This window comes from Vidua chalybeata, chromosome 5 (assembly GCF_026979565.1).
Source record: "Vidua chalybeata isolate OUT-0048 chromosome 5, bVidCha1 merged haplotype, whole genome shotgun sequence".
NCBI classification, from domain to species: domain Eukaryota; kingdom Metazoa; phylum Chordata; class Aves; order Passeriformes; family Viduidae; genus Vidua; species Vidua chalybeata.
This window is the reverse complement of record NC_071534.1, coordinates 37800217-37814825: the sequence shown is the minus strand read 5'-3', so window position 1 is coordinate 37814825 and position 14609 is coordinate 37800217. Positions and strand designations below refer to the sequence as shown.

The 14609-nt window shown below is 36.8% G+C and overlaps 1 protein-coding gene across 5 annotated transcripts in view; it reads left to right on the top strand.

Annotated features, from left to right (window-relative positions):
* The window catches only part of CNOT2 (CCR4-NOT transcription complex subunit 2), an 84987-nt gene that overhangs the window by 43854 nt on the left and 26524 nt on the right, over positions 1 to 14609 (top strand). For 4 of the 5 annotated variants that reach the window (XM_053944364.1, XM_053944363.1, XM_053944365.1 and 1 more), the window contains one exon: positions 6901 to 7023. In XM_053944364.1, the coding sequence (XP_053800339.1) occupies positions 6901 to 7023 (123 nt within the window). Of the gene's footprint in view, positions 1 to 987; positions 1012 to 6900; positions 7024 to 14609 lie in introns of those variants that run through there. The other variant, XM_053944367.1, reaches the window with a different exon arrangement.

Sequence of the window (14609 nt, the reverse complement as noted above, 5' to 3'; positions counted from 1 at the left end):
TTCAACTACTCAGAGACTTGACCTGTGTAAGTCTGTAATTGCTGGTATTTTCTACAGTGCTGTGTAAATTTGGAAAATAATCAATTTTTCGTATGACACAAGTACCTGGAGTTTATTCTAAAGGCTGTCCAACTTCAAAGTTTTTTGACAGATTTGTCTCTCATTTTGTGGTTGTCTTTTAGTCTTCCATGTTTGAGATTGAAACTTGAAGATTGACATAACCTAAAAGAATATGAAGCCAGCTGTTAAAGATCACAGAATCATTAGGGTTGGAAGGAACTTCTGGAAATCATCTAGACCAACCCTCTGCCAAGCCAGAGTCACCCAGAAACAAAACATGAACAAAATACCTATTATACTATTGTATTCTTACAATGGGTACAAAGCTGTGCCAGTATTAAGCTAATCAAGGAGGGAAAAAAACCCTTTTTAACAAAAAGAGAAATATAGTGAAATATTCAGTTTACCATGATGATGTTCTTTTGATACTACAAAGTTGTTTTTTGTTATCATAGCATAATCATAAAGTGTACTGGTAGAGGTTATCATTCACCTTGAAGAAGTAGACAGAGTGCAGTTATGAAATGAGAGAACAGAGGATCTCAGCTTCTGGTTTTGTTTTGTCTTTCAATGTAGAAAAGGAAATCTATTTCTACCAGTGTACTTTTCATATATTATTTTTAATAGCTTTAACTTATCACTAAAAGTTTGGGATTTGAATTTTTTTTTGCATTTAGCAACTTGGTAATACATATTCTATTGTATATCAGTTCCACTTACGTTAAATAGGAATTATCTTTGACACTGAGAAATAGGACCATAAACTGTCGTAGTTTTTACTACAAATGGAATTTTTGCTAGCAAACCAACTGATGGAATTCCAGATTCTGTATTTTGACTTAAATTGCAGGCTCATTTGGTGTTTCATGTGATTTTTGATAGGATTTTGAGAGACGCTTACTTCTCACTAAAAGGCTCATCAAGGGTCACTTTTGTAGATACTTCCAATGTGTAAGTATGTTATTTTCTGTGAAAGCAGTGATTTGTGACAGAAAAGAAATACAGTAAATTATTGCCTTTGCTTATTAAAACCTAGGCAGCAACATCAGAAGCAATAGTATATAATTGGGTAGAAGCTCTGTAACATCAAACTGATATTACAAATTTTAATTTCTTCCATTTGGTGGTAGTGTGCCTACTGTAATCACTGGAGAGGCAGGAAAGGGAAGATACTGCTAGAATTCCTAAAATGGTTTCTCTTTTTTTTTTTTTTTCAACTTGTATTACTGTGTATAGTTTTAATCTCATGAAGATGATGAGTTTAATCAGTTGTAGTTCAATGTTGGTTTTTATACTGTATGGAAAATTAAAAGTATTCATTCTCCTGCAAGATTTTATAGTATCATCTTAGTTTAGATTTGGCTATGTTAATGGTGCGAGTGAACACTCCTTAGGCACTGCCTATAGTAACATGGCGAAACAAAAAATAAAATTAGTTTTCATTTTTTTAATAGTGTAATTTGCTTCAGGATGTTAAATTAACATCAATATACAATCATAGAACTTCTTTAAGTACATTTTGAAGAAGATTTTCTTGCAGCTTGAGACAAAACTTTTAATAGTTTTTCATACAAATTCAGTTTCAATAAGATCTTTTCGGTTATTGGTAAGATATTTTTGTGTGCTGAATTATGCTATACTGCAGTATTCCTCCCAATTAAAAATATTTACCTTTATATCTTTTTTAAAGTAAGTATTGATTGTTGTTCTGGGTTATTTTCTCACCTGAAGGATAAAGGTCAATGACCACAGCAAACTGGTTAGTAGATCCTTCAAGTTCATAACATTTGTACAGTGTTTCTAGTTCTCCTGTTGTTAGGAAATGTTCCACAGAAGAATTTAAAAGTCTTGCCAGGTTTCTGACTGCATTTTGCTTGATGCTAATGCTTGAAATTGTGAGTTTTAAACATAGAATCATAGAATGGCCTAGACTGGAAGGGGCCTTAAAGATTATCTATTTCCAGACCCCTGCCATAGCAGAGATGCTTTCCACTAGACCAGGTTGCTCGCAGCCCCATCCAGTCTGAAAACTCTGGGGATGGGGCACCTACAAGTTCTCTGGGCAGCCTATGCCAGTGCCTCATTACCCTCACAGTAAGGAATTTCTTGGTAACATTAATCTAAACATACTCGCTGTCAGTTTAAAACCATTTCCCTCTTGTCCTGTCAGTACATGATCCATATTTTATGTAGGCTCCCTTCAGTCACTGGAAGGCCATTATTAAAATACCCTCAAAAGTTCTCTTTTCCAGGCTGAATAATCTCATTTCTCTCAGCCTTTCCTCACAGAAGAGGTGCGCTCCATACCTGTCATCATCTTGGTGGCCCTTCTGTGGATTCATTCCATTAGGGTGATGTCCTTCCCATGCTGGGAACCCCAGAGCTGGATGCAGCTCTCCAGGTGGGGGGTCTCACCAGAACAGAGCAGAGGGGTAGAATCCCCTCCCTCGCCCTGCTGGCCATGCTGCTTTGGAGAGCCAAGATCCAATTGATGTTCTGGTCTGTGAGTGCGCACTCCTGGCACGTGTCCAGCCTCTCATTCATCAATACACCCAAGTCCTTCTTGGCAGGGCTGCTCTCGATCTGTTCATCCCCCAGCCTCTGTTGATACCAAGGGTTGCCCTGACCCAGGTGCAGCTCATGCTTTGAAAGAAGCACTTGTGTTCACTTGATCAGAAGTGGACATGGTTTGTGGCCACGTGTTTGGTGAGTTCTCTTAACTCCATCCTAATATGTAGTTCCTTCCCTTTCTTTCCTCTGTCACCGTCAATATTTTCTAATAATATTTTGCATGGGACTACCAGTGGGAGTTGTAAATACTTTTGCAACATTACGCTAAAGAATGAATTGACCTAAGTGCACCGTTTTTACATTTTTAATGAATGGTTACACTGCCAGTGTGTCTTGTACAACAGAGAACTGAGTTCCCACAGTAGAACAAGAAGAGTAATTAGAGGATTAGAAGGATCTGCATGATATTAGCCTGAGACAAGAACTCTGTGTGTAATAAAATTGCTATGCAATTGGCATACCACTTCTGTGAGATTGTGTTGGCATATGGGGGGGTGTGTGTGTATGTATATATATGAAAGAGGAAATACAAGAGCTGATTTCTACCTTTCTTCACCTTACCAGTCTAGACTCTGTACCTGAAGATCCAAAACCTCAGGTCACTGTTACTTTCCAAAGGGTTTAAGATCTATTTTTAAGGGCTTCATGAACTTTGCTGTATTTACTTTCATAGCTGATTGGGCAGCGATCTGTCAGTCTGTGAAAAGCGAGCTGCAGTCTCTGCATGAGGTTTCCCAGTGGCTTCTTGTCCTAGGAAATATGCAACTAAGTTCCATCTGCAGATCTGCCTGCATTTGGCACAGACCCAGTTATTCTCACACCTTTTTACAAAGAGTACCACAACAGTGTTTTTCCAATATCTGTGCATATGCTTGTAGCATGAGTGACTAATGAGTGTGTTAGTGAATACTGGAATAAGTTAACATGGATTAGAAGGTGCCTGCTGCTAACCTGGCAACAGTATGACACCATCACTGCATAAACCTGCTATAATATAAAAGTCTGCATGGGGATAAGTGCTCTGATTCAGAAGTCTGCCAGCCGTTTACTGTCACCAGTGACTATTGGGAAGGAGATAAATTGGCTGCTGGTTTTAGCTTCAGAATGAGCACAAAGTAAGCAACTGCAGTTTAAGTCTCTAATCCCAGTTCCTGCTCTTTCTTTTACTGGTTTTTAGCAGCTTGCCTCATGTTATTGTGCTGTTAGTTCTGTGACAGGGCTGGATAGTGGTGTGAATTGTACCACCACATTTCTCTGTTGTGATCTGTGCTGTGTTTCACCCTAAGAATAGGTGACAGCTCTTTCTAGTGGAGTGGAATCCTGTTAGGGGTGCTGGCAGTTGCCAGAATGCCCTCCAGTGCCTGTCCCACTTCCCTCAGTGGGAGTTTGGACAGCTTGGACACTGCATGTGATTGCTTCAGTTGGCAGCATTGAACAACACAAAATCACATACAAAAATGCTGCTGTGAGGAAGTGTCAGCAAAAAGTCTTTGAAGGTCTTCAGGGTAGTTGGGTGCAGTGATGAAGCTGGGTAGCAGACAGGAGCACTGTGGACTCCTCAGCCTTCCCCTCTTCCCCTACAGCTGCAGCCTGCTCTGTTTTCTCTGGAGTTCATCAGCACAGTTCTGTTAGGTGTCATGTATAAATATGAATTTCCAATTAAAAAAATAATATTTATCTAATTATTAGAAGTTTTCTTCATTTTCTTTCTTTATAACCATGCTCTTGTCAGACTCCATATTAATATCATCGTACTTCATCAGTGTACAGGGAAGAGTCTTGATTAGTTTTTTGGGCCACTGTAATTTATGGTTTTCAGTATAGAAAATAATCTTTTAGAAAGTTTGAATTTAGTGGAGAATTTAAAATATCTTTCAACTTTTCAGTAGGAAGACTATATTTGGACATACTAACTTTCTTGCAGCAGCTATAGACATACATTTTGAGAGCTCTGACCCACTCACTCCGAAATCTTTATGGTGCATATGTAGCCAGCCATGTGTAAACCTTTGCAGAAATAAGATCAAAATCTGCTAGGTCAAAGACAATAGTTTTTTCCCCTTATATAGCTCCTGTATTGTAGCTCAGGGTTTCTTATTACATTAGTACAGTACCATGTATGCATAAGTGACTTGCTTTCTCTCACAATTCAGTTGTTATTCTGATGATGTATCACAAGAGAAGGTTATGTGGCAAAAAAATAATCCTTTTCTTATCCTAGGTATTGTTAAAGGAATACCAAAGAATTCCCTGGGACTTGTGAGAAGCTTCTTTTCTGCTTCTCAAGAGCAGTAGTTGGGTGAGACTCCAGCTTCTCTTCATTGCTGAAGATAGCTTCATCAAAGTATTTCACAATCCTTTTTACTGCAGTTAAAGGCGACTGCTCATCTCTGCACTTTACTGAGGCAGAGCAAAGGACAAGATAATCCCCTTAGCCTGTTAAATGCTCCATCCCATCTGGTAGGTGATAATTGCATTGTAAGGGGATTAACACAGTGGGATATGCTTACAGTGTAATGAAAGCTTCACTATAAGTGTGAAAGTCAGCTGATTGCATTCTAGCACTTGGGGACCTTACATTTGCATGTATTTTGTAAAAAACATAAAAGACAAGTTTCATCTGGGGAAGGCATGCAGTACCTTTACATGCCATCCTTCATGTATTTGTAACAGATTTTACATTTGTTCTGCAATATCAGTAGTCTGAATATCTAAAATCCTCTTGTAGGAGTAGTGCAGTAGACTCTTGTTTAGCCAAATGTTCTGAGATCATTCTGTGGAGTATAGCTGTATTAAATGCATCCCAGGTATTGACTACTGTTAATCAAAAGTACTATGACTTTGAAATCATGGGGTTTAATTGTTACTAGTCTAGGAACAGCCATGTTGTTTAAACACTGCCTGGAAATCTTCATCAGTAAAGGTGAAATTTGAATAAGCCATACTGTGAGGAATATCATAGTAATTTTGTGTCAGTGGGTATTTCTGTCAAGAAGATTTCTGGCTGAGAGTAATTCTTCTTACACCAACCAAAATCAATATTTTGAAATTTTAGTTCCAAGCATGAGCCTAATGTAGTGCAGACTGACTATTTTTTTACAAAAAAAGTTTAAAATCTATGGTTTTTAAGTTTATCTAATGCTGTAGTGAAGATAGTAAATCTTAAGGTTCAAAGCATTTCATAAGCTAATTGCACCTTAGCTTCCTTACCTTTCAAGATGATAAAGATCCTTGGGAAGATAAGTTATGTAGAGCAGTAGCTCAGGGTTGACTATCACCCTGTTGAATTGCACTCTCTCCAGTCTCCCCATATGGTACAAGAAACTGGGCAAGTTGCTCTGTGCTGACCTGCATGTGCCACTTTGCTGGTTTGAACATTAACCTGAGTGGTTAAAACAGGGTTTGGTTAGCGCACCCTGGGCTGGGATAGAGCTTTGTAGTCAGGTGATCAAATGAAAGTCAGGTATAGAAGTACGCACGGTGTGCAGAAGATGCTTTAGTGACATTGTATGACCTTGCTGCAGGATTAAATTTTCTAATGAATTAAGGTTCTGTGACCAGCTGTGTGGCTGCTGTTTCTCTGGTTTCCATTTCCTGACTTAGCAGCACTGTGTGCATGTGCGATTCTGAGACTAAGGGTAAAATAAAATCTAGTGGGTTTTTGTGGGGTGTCTGCAGTAACTTTGCCAGTCTGTGATGAGGTGGTTGAGTGTGGTTAAGCTCAACCTTCTCTTACTTAATCATGGATCTGAGTGGGGTCAAGTAGAAAGCTGGTTTCCAGGTTCTGGTGATGAGACGTGGAAGATTTCACAGAAATTTTTTTCTTCTATTTTTGCTATTTCTTTTAAGGTGACTGAACTCGAAAGAATATTCTTAATTATTTCCTCTTAGGCAGAAAATGTTTACCTGAGGAGAGGAAAACTGGAGAAGTTTGCTCTTTTGTTCTCTGACATGTTGTAGTTTTAAATGAGCTTGGGTGTAAGGTCATGGAACTCAAAAAATAAACATAACAACAGCCTTCCAAAAAATGAATACCTGTCCCCTTTCCCCACCTCACTTATCTCTGGAAAATGAGTTTACGTCACATGAAAATCCCTCTTGAAAGAACCATTACACTTGCAATATACAGAAAGTATTTTTAAGAGGAATTTTCAGGTATTTAGAAATGGGTTTTTAACCATCCTTCCATAGATATATGTTTAAAATATATACCAACTATGTAGCAAACCAAAGAATATATGGTATATAATAAATTTTCTTCTTATTTAGGTGACAAACAGCATGTTTGGTGCTTCAAGGAAGAAGTTTGTAGAGGGAGTTGATGGTGACTACCATGATGAGAACATGTACTACAGCCAATCATCGATGTTCCCACATCGGTCAGAAAAAGATGTAAGTTGAATAAGCTTATTTCTTCTCCTTTCAATACTGAGATAGTTTCAAGTGTGTAAAATTTATGTGAGGAAGGGCTTCATTTAGCTTTAAGCTGTACATTTCCAGTGGCAAGTGCTTTAATTTTAGTGAATGTATTCATTTAAACTTCAGCCATATGCTTGCCAGTGTTGTTTGGGTTTTTTTAATCTTGAAGCATTGTAATTGTAATATAAATTGAGTTATTGATTATATCTTGTGCTTCTGTGCAGTGTCTACAGGTTTGTTGTGGTTCTGCATTTTACATCTTCAGCCATTTTTAGTTTCTGAAAATGCTTTGTGCAGTTTGTTTGCTGAAGTAATCTAAGTTAGGTATTTCTCCTATTTGGAATGCCACACAGTTACAAAACTAGTAATTCCTAAACAACTTTCCCCTCTGTAATGACAAATTGTATATAAGAACTGCAGTGACATGACTGAAGCTCTGTTGCTTCTTACCAAAGATAAATAGATTAGGCAGTAAAGTATTCCACTTTTATATGGAGCGGCATAAAGAAATACATGGAGGACTTGAAAGTGTGACTTGAAGTTAATGTCACCTGCAGGTCAGTAATATCATTCGTGGCAGGCTTGCATTTAATATGTGTAGGCAACATATTCTTCCTAATTAAAAAAAAAAAAAAAATCCATTCAAAAGGTGAAAAGGTGAAATCCATTGAAAGGTGAAAATGCTTCAACTCTGCCACCAAGACTGTCCAGAAATATGGTTAATAGCAGTTGTGAACATAGTCTTGATAGACCTTGACCTGTGTCAACAGAAGCATTTCCTACAGACTATTTTCAAAGAGCAGGAAATAGATTTAGAGAGATTTAGAAGGCCTTTTTCAGACAAAATGAAGTAAAAAAAAAAAAAAAAAAAAGCAAAAAAAAAAAGCATAAATGCAGCTTTTCAATTCAGTTTCATAAATTGATAAGAGCCAGCAAAGGATTAAAATGTAGTGCAGTGTAAACAAAACTTAAATGGGCTGCTCTTTTCTCTTTATGTTGATTATATGTGTACATGTACCACAGATGCACATAGGCACAATAGAATATTTATGATGTGGAATATACATCCTTTTTCTGGTCACCAAGAGGTACAGCTAGTACTTAAAAACAATAGACAGAATTTCTCCAAAGTGATTTTTGTACATTAAATCCCTACTTTTAGATTTGATGCACTGAGAGTAAAATCATTACAGTGTAGTAAGAAAGGTAAAGTGAGATAAATGCTATGCTTCACAGCATACACAGTGAAAGCTGATAGCTTGGCACATTGTTAACACAGTGAATGAATGTTTTAGTTGCCTACTTTTTCTGTAGGTAGAATTGCAGAAGTGCATCTTAGAATGGCACTTCAAGAGAAGAAAGGTGGGTGATCCATACACCAGGAATGACAAATGAGAAATCTTGAAGGCTTGTGGGAGAAGTGGCCAAAATGGGACATAGAAGCCTGCTGTAGTTGGCAGAAGAATGATGTCATTTCAACAGGAAATAGAAGAGTGGATTTGAAAAAGCTTTTTAAAATTTTTATTTCCAAATTATTTTAAGGTTACCTGTAGCTTCACTATTGACCATTACAACTGTCTGAGTTTATGCTTATGAAATTTTAAACTGTTATATGATACTCTAATTTTTTAAATAAGATTATGAAAATAAATTTATGGTGATAATATTGACTGTACACCTTTGATCACTCAGGTATAGCTAAATACATACTGTGTATTACATGTTCCATTTGCTGTTTCACTTGGCTCACGGTAGATAAAAGGAGGGTTGGAAAGGTTGTTACATTCTCTTAGTTTTCAACTTCTTTCACAGCTTTGTAAACCTTTACCTATTGAAAATAACCATGTTTTCAAACAGTCTTTCAACTAGAATTCAGCTAAAAATGTTGTATATGAAAGTAAAATAAATATATTGGCTGTTTTTTAGATAACAGTATTGACAGGCTAAAATAAAATTGCTCAAAGTTTCTCAAAGTAAGCTAATAAAGACTAATGTTCAAAATCTAGATCCAGTTTTATGAACACCTGGGGGGAAAAAATTCCAGCGTTCTAGATCTTGAAGCACTTTGAATCTTTCTGTCTTCACATCTACTATGGGAATAAAATAAAAGCAGAAGTAGTATTGGGGAAAGAAGCATATTACTCTTATATTAGCTAAACAAGGTGCAATTTTTCTACAATTTGAATTATTCCTCTTTTTTCATTTTCAACTTCATTTATGTCTTTACTGAAAGCAGATAAAATTAATGTTGAAGGCTTTTGCAACTGACCTATAAAAAATTACAGAAATGTAAAATTTTTTTCTGTCCAGTGTATGATATCTACATATGACTGCAGAGTCCCTCATTTATGCTGCATTTATCTTCTAGAGTTCTTCCAACAGAAATAGAATGGTTTTGGTGGAAGCTTCTGTGAATGGCCTCCCTAAATACTGTTTTTCATCAAGGGCTAAAGCTTGTTTAGTATTTACCCTTATACTGGGTATAGCTAGGTGGTTTCTGGTTTTCATTTTGTTGAAGTTTTACTGATTCTGATCTTGAAAGTTGCTGCTTTCCAAGGAGCTGTTGCTGCTTATGTGTATGTATACTCCAAGCTGAGGAGTATAGGAATGGGGAAACATAGGGAATGGTGAAATCTTCCTAAAATTTAGAGTAAAGGCTATTATTACAAGTGTATTTGTATAAACTTCAAAACTTACTTTTCATTTTATTTTTACAGTAAAGTCAAGCCAAATCCTGTCCTAAATTTCAAAGACTTGACATGGGGAAAGAACGAGCAGCACGTAATTTTGGACATGTTACTTTTATTTCAGCCTCAGTGTAGCTAAGAGATAAAAGTTTTCATTTACCTATTCTTTCACTAGAGAAAGCAGTTGTAGATAAACAGGACTAATAGGGGAATGGAAATGGAAAAGTTGCATGTTACTCACATGCACGAGTGCTTCCAAGATCATGTGGATACTGACTGGATAACTTATTTTAGATCCACAATTATGGTTCCTTAGATGAGATTACATCTTGCTCAAGCCATTTTATGTTTGTTTTTTTTTTTACTAAGTTGCTTTGACTTGAATCATCACATGCTTGCTGAGCTAAGTAGGGAAGAGGAACAGAGTATGTGCATGAATGCTCTATCTGTGAATATTTCTGCACTTGGTCAGTGCATTATAACTAGGTCAATAATCCTTTGACTAATAAATTAGGTGTTTTACAGTACTTTCAGAACAAAGAACAGGTTAAGAAAATAGTGTAACTTTTTACTGCCAACAAGTGGGATCCTTTTAATATAAATTGACAAGATGATGCACAGGGTGCCCACAAAACAATTGCAGAGCTTACTTGTAGCTAATTTCATCAACTTAATTGAGCTGTCTGTACACTCAGCAAAATAATTTTCAGGACATGGATACATGTATTTTTATTTGGCTAGAGTGACAGTGGTATAAATTGGTAGCTCAAAGCCCTCATGTACTTTTGAAATTACAGTTGTTAAATGAACAAAACAAAAATGCAGATTTCTCATGTTTCTTTGATTTCTCATGTATGAGAATGTAAGAAGGGCTCCACAAGGTTTGACCAATCTAGCCCAACCCGCTGAAAATGTGTACATGAGAGTATAAGATAAGGGCATCTTCTGTTGTTTTGTAGTCATAAATCTGACAGTAGACACACATGCATTTTAATGAAGGTCTACCCAATCAGAAAACTTAAAGAGATTTTTTCAATTAATATTTTTCCAAATCTTGGCCCAGTCCTTTGCTGTTCATTTTCATTTCCAGATGCTCAAGAGATTCCCAGTTGCTCAAGAGATAGTAAAATGCTTGCAGTGAGGTAGTAGTAATACTTCTGATTTGTGTTTTTAGTTGCGGGAGGTGAGATTTAGCTTGTAGATTAGATTTGTCTCATTGCAATTGTTTGTCTAACTCCCTAGCACTAGGAAGTCCTCTGATTTGGATATTGAGTACAGAAAGATGGATTGTTGATTCTGGGAGCCTGCTTTCCAGAGGTTTCTTCCATCCTGAGCTGAAGCATGTCTGTGGTAGATGAAATTCAGGGGTTCCTTTGTCATGAGACAGTTGCACAAAGGCAGATGTCAGTGGTTGTATCAGTCAGATGTTGTATCAGTTCCGATACAACAGAGGGTAGTCAAAGGCCTTTTACTGTGATTATTAAACTGATTTATAGAACCTTTACTTTTACTGTGTTCTGAAATACTTGGCCTTAGAAGGTGGTGGTACTTTCACAAGAGAGAAAACCCTGAAGGTTTAGCTTGCTGTTGTGATTGAGATCCAGAATATTGCTAAGTTTTGGAAACTAAGTGTGTAAGAGTTTAGTCAGTTTTCTGGAGACAACTTTGGCTTTAAGGCTGCTGAACCTCAAAAGAATTGCTGTCTTTTTAATGCTATTATTTCAGGATTCCGAGGAAACCTATGGTATCATGTTTCATAAGGTATCTTTCTTGCCTTAGTCATAATATACTTCAGATGCTTTATATGGAGTGGTATGTATTTAAGAATTCCCATGAAACCCCCTTGTGTCAGGAGCAGTTGTAGCATTCACACTAATGCAGGTAGGCTAAATAGAGATATCCTGTACGTTAACCTAACTTGTAATTGAATAGTTTTGATCCATTTGTGGACTGAGAAAAAACCCTAAAGTTTATTTTGAGAAATAAATAGATTAATGTCTTAATTATAAATGGCAAATGAACATTTTCACATGCATTACTTTGCATGTAAATATTCTCGTAGATTTGACTGAATAGTGAATTGGTTTGCCCTGCTTGCTTTGTGAAAGGCTTGCTTTGTGACTTAGGCTTCACTTTTTGAAGTGTGAGTTACTTTTCACCTTCCAGAAGAGTGATTAAGCATTCCTTGCATGTATTACTGTGTACACAATAAGGTTGTTTTTTTTTTTTAAATAACCAAACAACCAACAAAAGAAACAAAAAACAAAATGAAAACTGTAATGGAAACAAATTTTAAATGTATGAAAATTGCAATGCCATTGATAGTGGCAAAAGTGGCAAAATAGTTGGAAGGATTTGCAGGGAATGAGATTAGTAACAATTGAAGGAACTTTGTGTTTTAATGCCATTCCCTTTCAGAGCCTATCATCATTCTGCCTATAGTGTGCATTTTCATAAGAAAGTTATACAGTATGCTGAAAGAACAAAAACTTTCAAATACAAAATACACCCTTTACTGTGTCACTTATAAATTTGCACATAAATGGATTTATCAAATAAAACAATACATCATAAACTAATTTTACTTAGTATAAAAGCACACTTTTGTCTCTATTTCACACAGTATGCAAGTATGTATCTGAAAAATATAGATCTGAATGTAAGCTAATTTGCATTCCTTTACAATTTGGAATTATGTCAGAAGGAAATTAATTTTACTGTTGATGACCGTAGTATAATTTTCACTGATTGTGTTTGTACTTAGGCTTTTTATAGAATAATTGAATGCCTATGGTAGGTGTTCTGTACTTTCCTGTGCTTCATCTTTGCTTCATCTAGAAGCTTTATTTTCACTTCACAATGCATAATAATTTTCATATGTCAGCTCTAGCTTTTGAAGTGGTGCCTTTAACTAGATTAATTCCATGCATAAAATCATGTGCATTTTCTAAAAGGGAAAGGTTATGGTTTCTTACCCAATAACTCGGTTCATTGAACATGCTGTTTTGTAATATTGATGGTTTATGAGCTCTGTGGTGGGAATTTTGTTTGGTTTTTGCTTTTTTTTTTTAATGCAGCTGGTTATTTAGTTGGTATAAAATACTTGCTTTGTTGTCCTAGTTCTTAATTGCTTTGGCGTTTTTATAGCATCTTTCAATGAGCTTTCAGTAGTCATTTGGCTCGGTGATAAACTGTACTATCAAACGATGTCTCTACACAGGGAGAATTTGTTTTTACTTGGGTAGCCATGTTAATCTCACAGTAATAATGTCATTGTCATTCAAAAGCAACATCTTGAGATATTGCTGCTATCAGCACTGTGGTCCTACCTCCTTGTGCTCTCCAAGTGCTGCTGGAGGCAGAAGATCACAACCAACGAGAAATTATGAAATATGAAAGACTGAATAAAATTTCATTTATTTTACAGTATTATACCTGAGTTTATATCTCACAAATTATTTACATCAGTAGTAATTTTCACTGGCAGATAACACCCTATATTTATATATGTATACAAGTTTTTTATTGATTTTTGATACTGAAATTTGGAAATACTTTCTTGTAACATGGGACTGTTGTGAGTGCTGTATTAAAAGGTGGTGTGAAGAGGAAGACTAATAACACTAATAATACTAAAAAACTGCCAGAGTCTAGTATTTTTTGTCTGTTATTTGTTGACTTGTTTTACTACCGTTTTTTACGTCAGTATAACACCACTTCTTTTGAGGCTGTGGGTCAGATGTTGTTACTAAATAGTGCAGCACAGATGGCAGATACCAGAAAAAAGTAGTGTAAATAGAAAATTATGCTGATGTTTGCATCTGTGAGAAACCCATCATTTATGAGGCCAGATACTTCTCACAAACTTGCTTATTCTAACACATTTTGCTTCTAGGAGTTGACTTTGTAGTGCTAAATCAATATAGTTTAGCTACAGTTTGCCTCATGTTTAAGAAAGTAGCTTTGGGCTATAATTACATAATGTAGCAGCCGTCACAGAATTGCTTTACTGAGTTTTCTTGGTGCTACCCTGCTGCTGTGGCAGTGATGGTGGCCGGCAGCTGTCCCCACGCTGAGCTGGGGCTTTGCTTGGAGGAGGCAGGATGCTGCAGTGCACAGGGAGGCAGGAGCCTGTTCGGCCAGCGCTGCTGCTGGCCTTCCTCCCACCACCCCTCTGCTCTCAGGAAGGCTGCAGCCTATGTTCTGCACTCTCCCAAAAGGGTTGTAAAGTGCAGGGTTTTCTTCACAGTTCTGGCAAATGCAAGCATTTCTTGGTGCTGGTTGTTTTTTTTTTTTAGATTTGTTGACACTCTCAAACTGCAGTAAACTGATCAAGAGTAATGAAAGCAGTTACACTAAAATCTCTCAGCAGTAGAGATAAGAAATTGTCTGATAGCCCCTTACAGCTTATTGATTCTTCGTGTGGACCAGTCCAGCAAAATGGATCCATCTGCTTGGATCATCAGTTGGTTTGAGTTTAGATGCATAATCTTCCATTATCAAAACTGCACTGCCGCTGTTTGAGACCCGGGAGTAAAATGATGTCCATGTCTTGAGTGTCATTAACTCAGTCTTTCAGCCTGCCAGTAGTGAGTGTTGGTCTTTCCTGTATCCTGGCAAAATAAAGTGCAGCCTTCATGTTACACAAGGTCTTTTATGCTCAGTAGTCCCCCTGTCCCATGGGAGAGGCAAGTTGTAGGCCTCCTCTGTCTTCTAATAACATAGGGAAAGCTAATTGGAAAAAAAAAAAAATCTACTTAGTTCAGTGATACAACTTTTGAATAGAAGCAGAAATCCCATGCTGGGTTTTGTGGCTGCTAACCACTAGCAAATTGATTTAGGTTGTAACAAGTATAATTCTGAGTGAGTTTT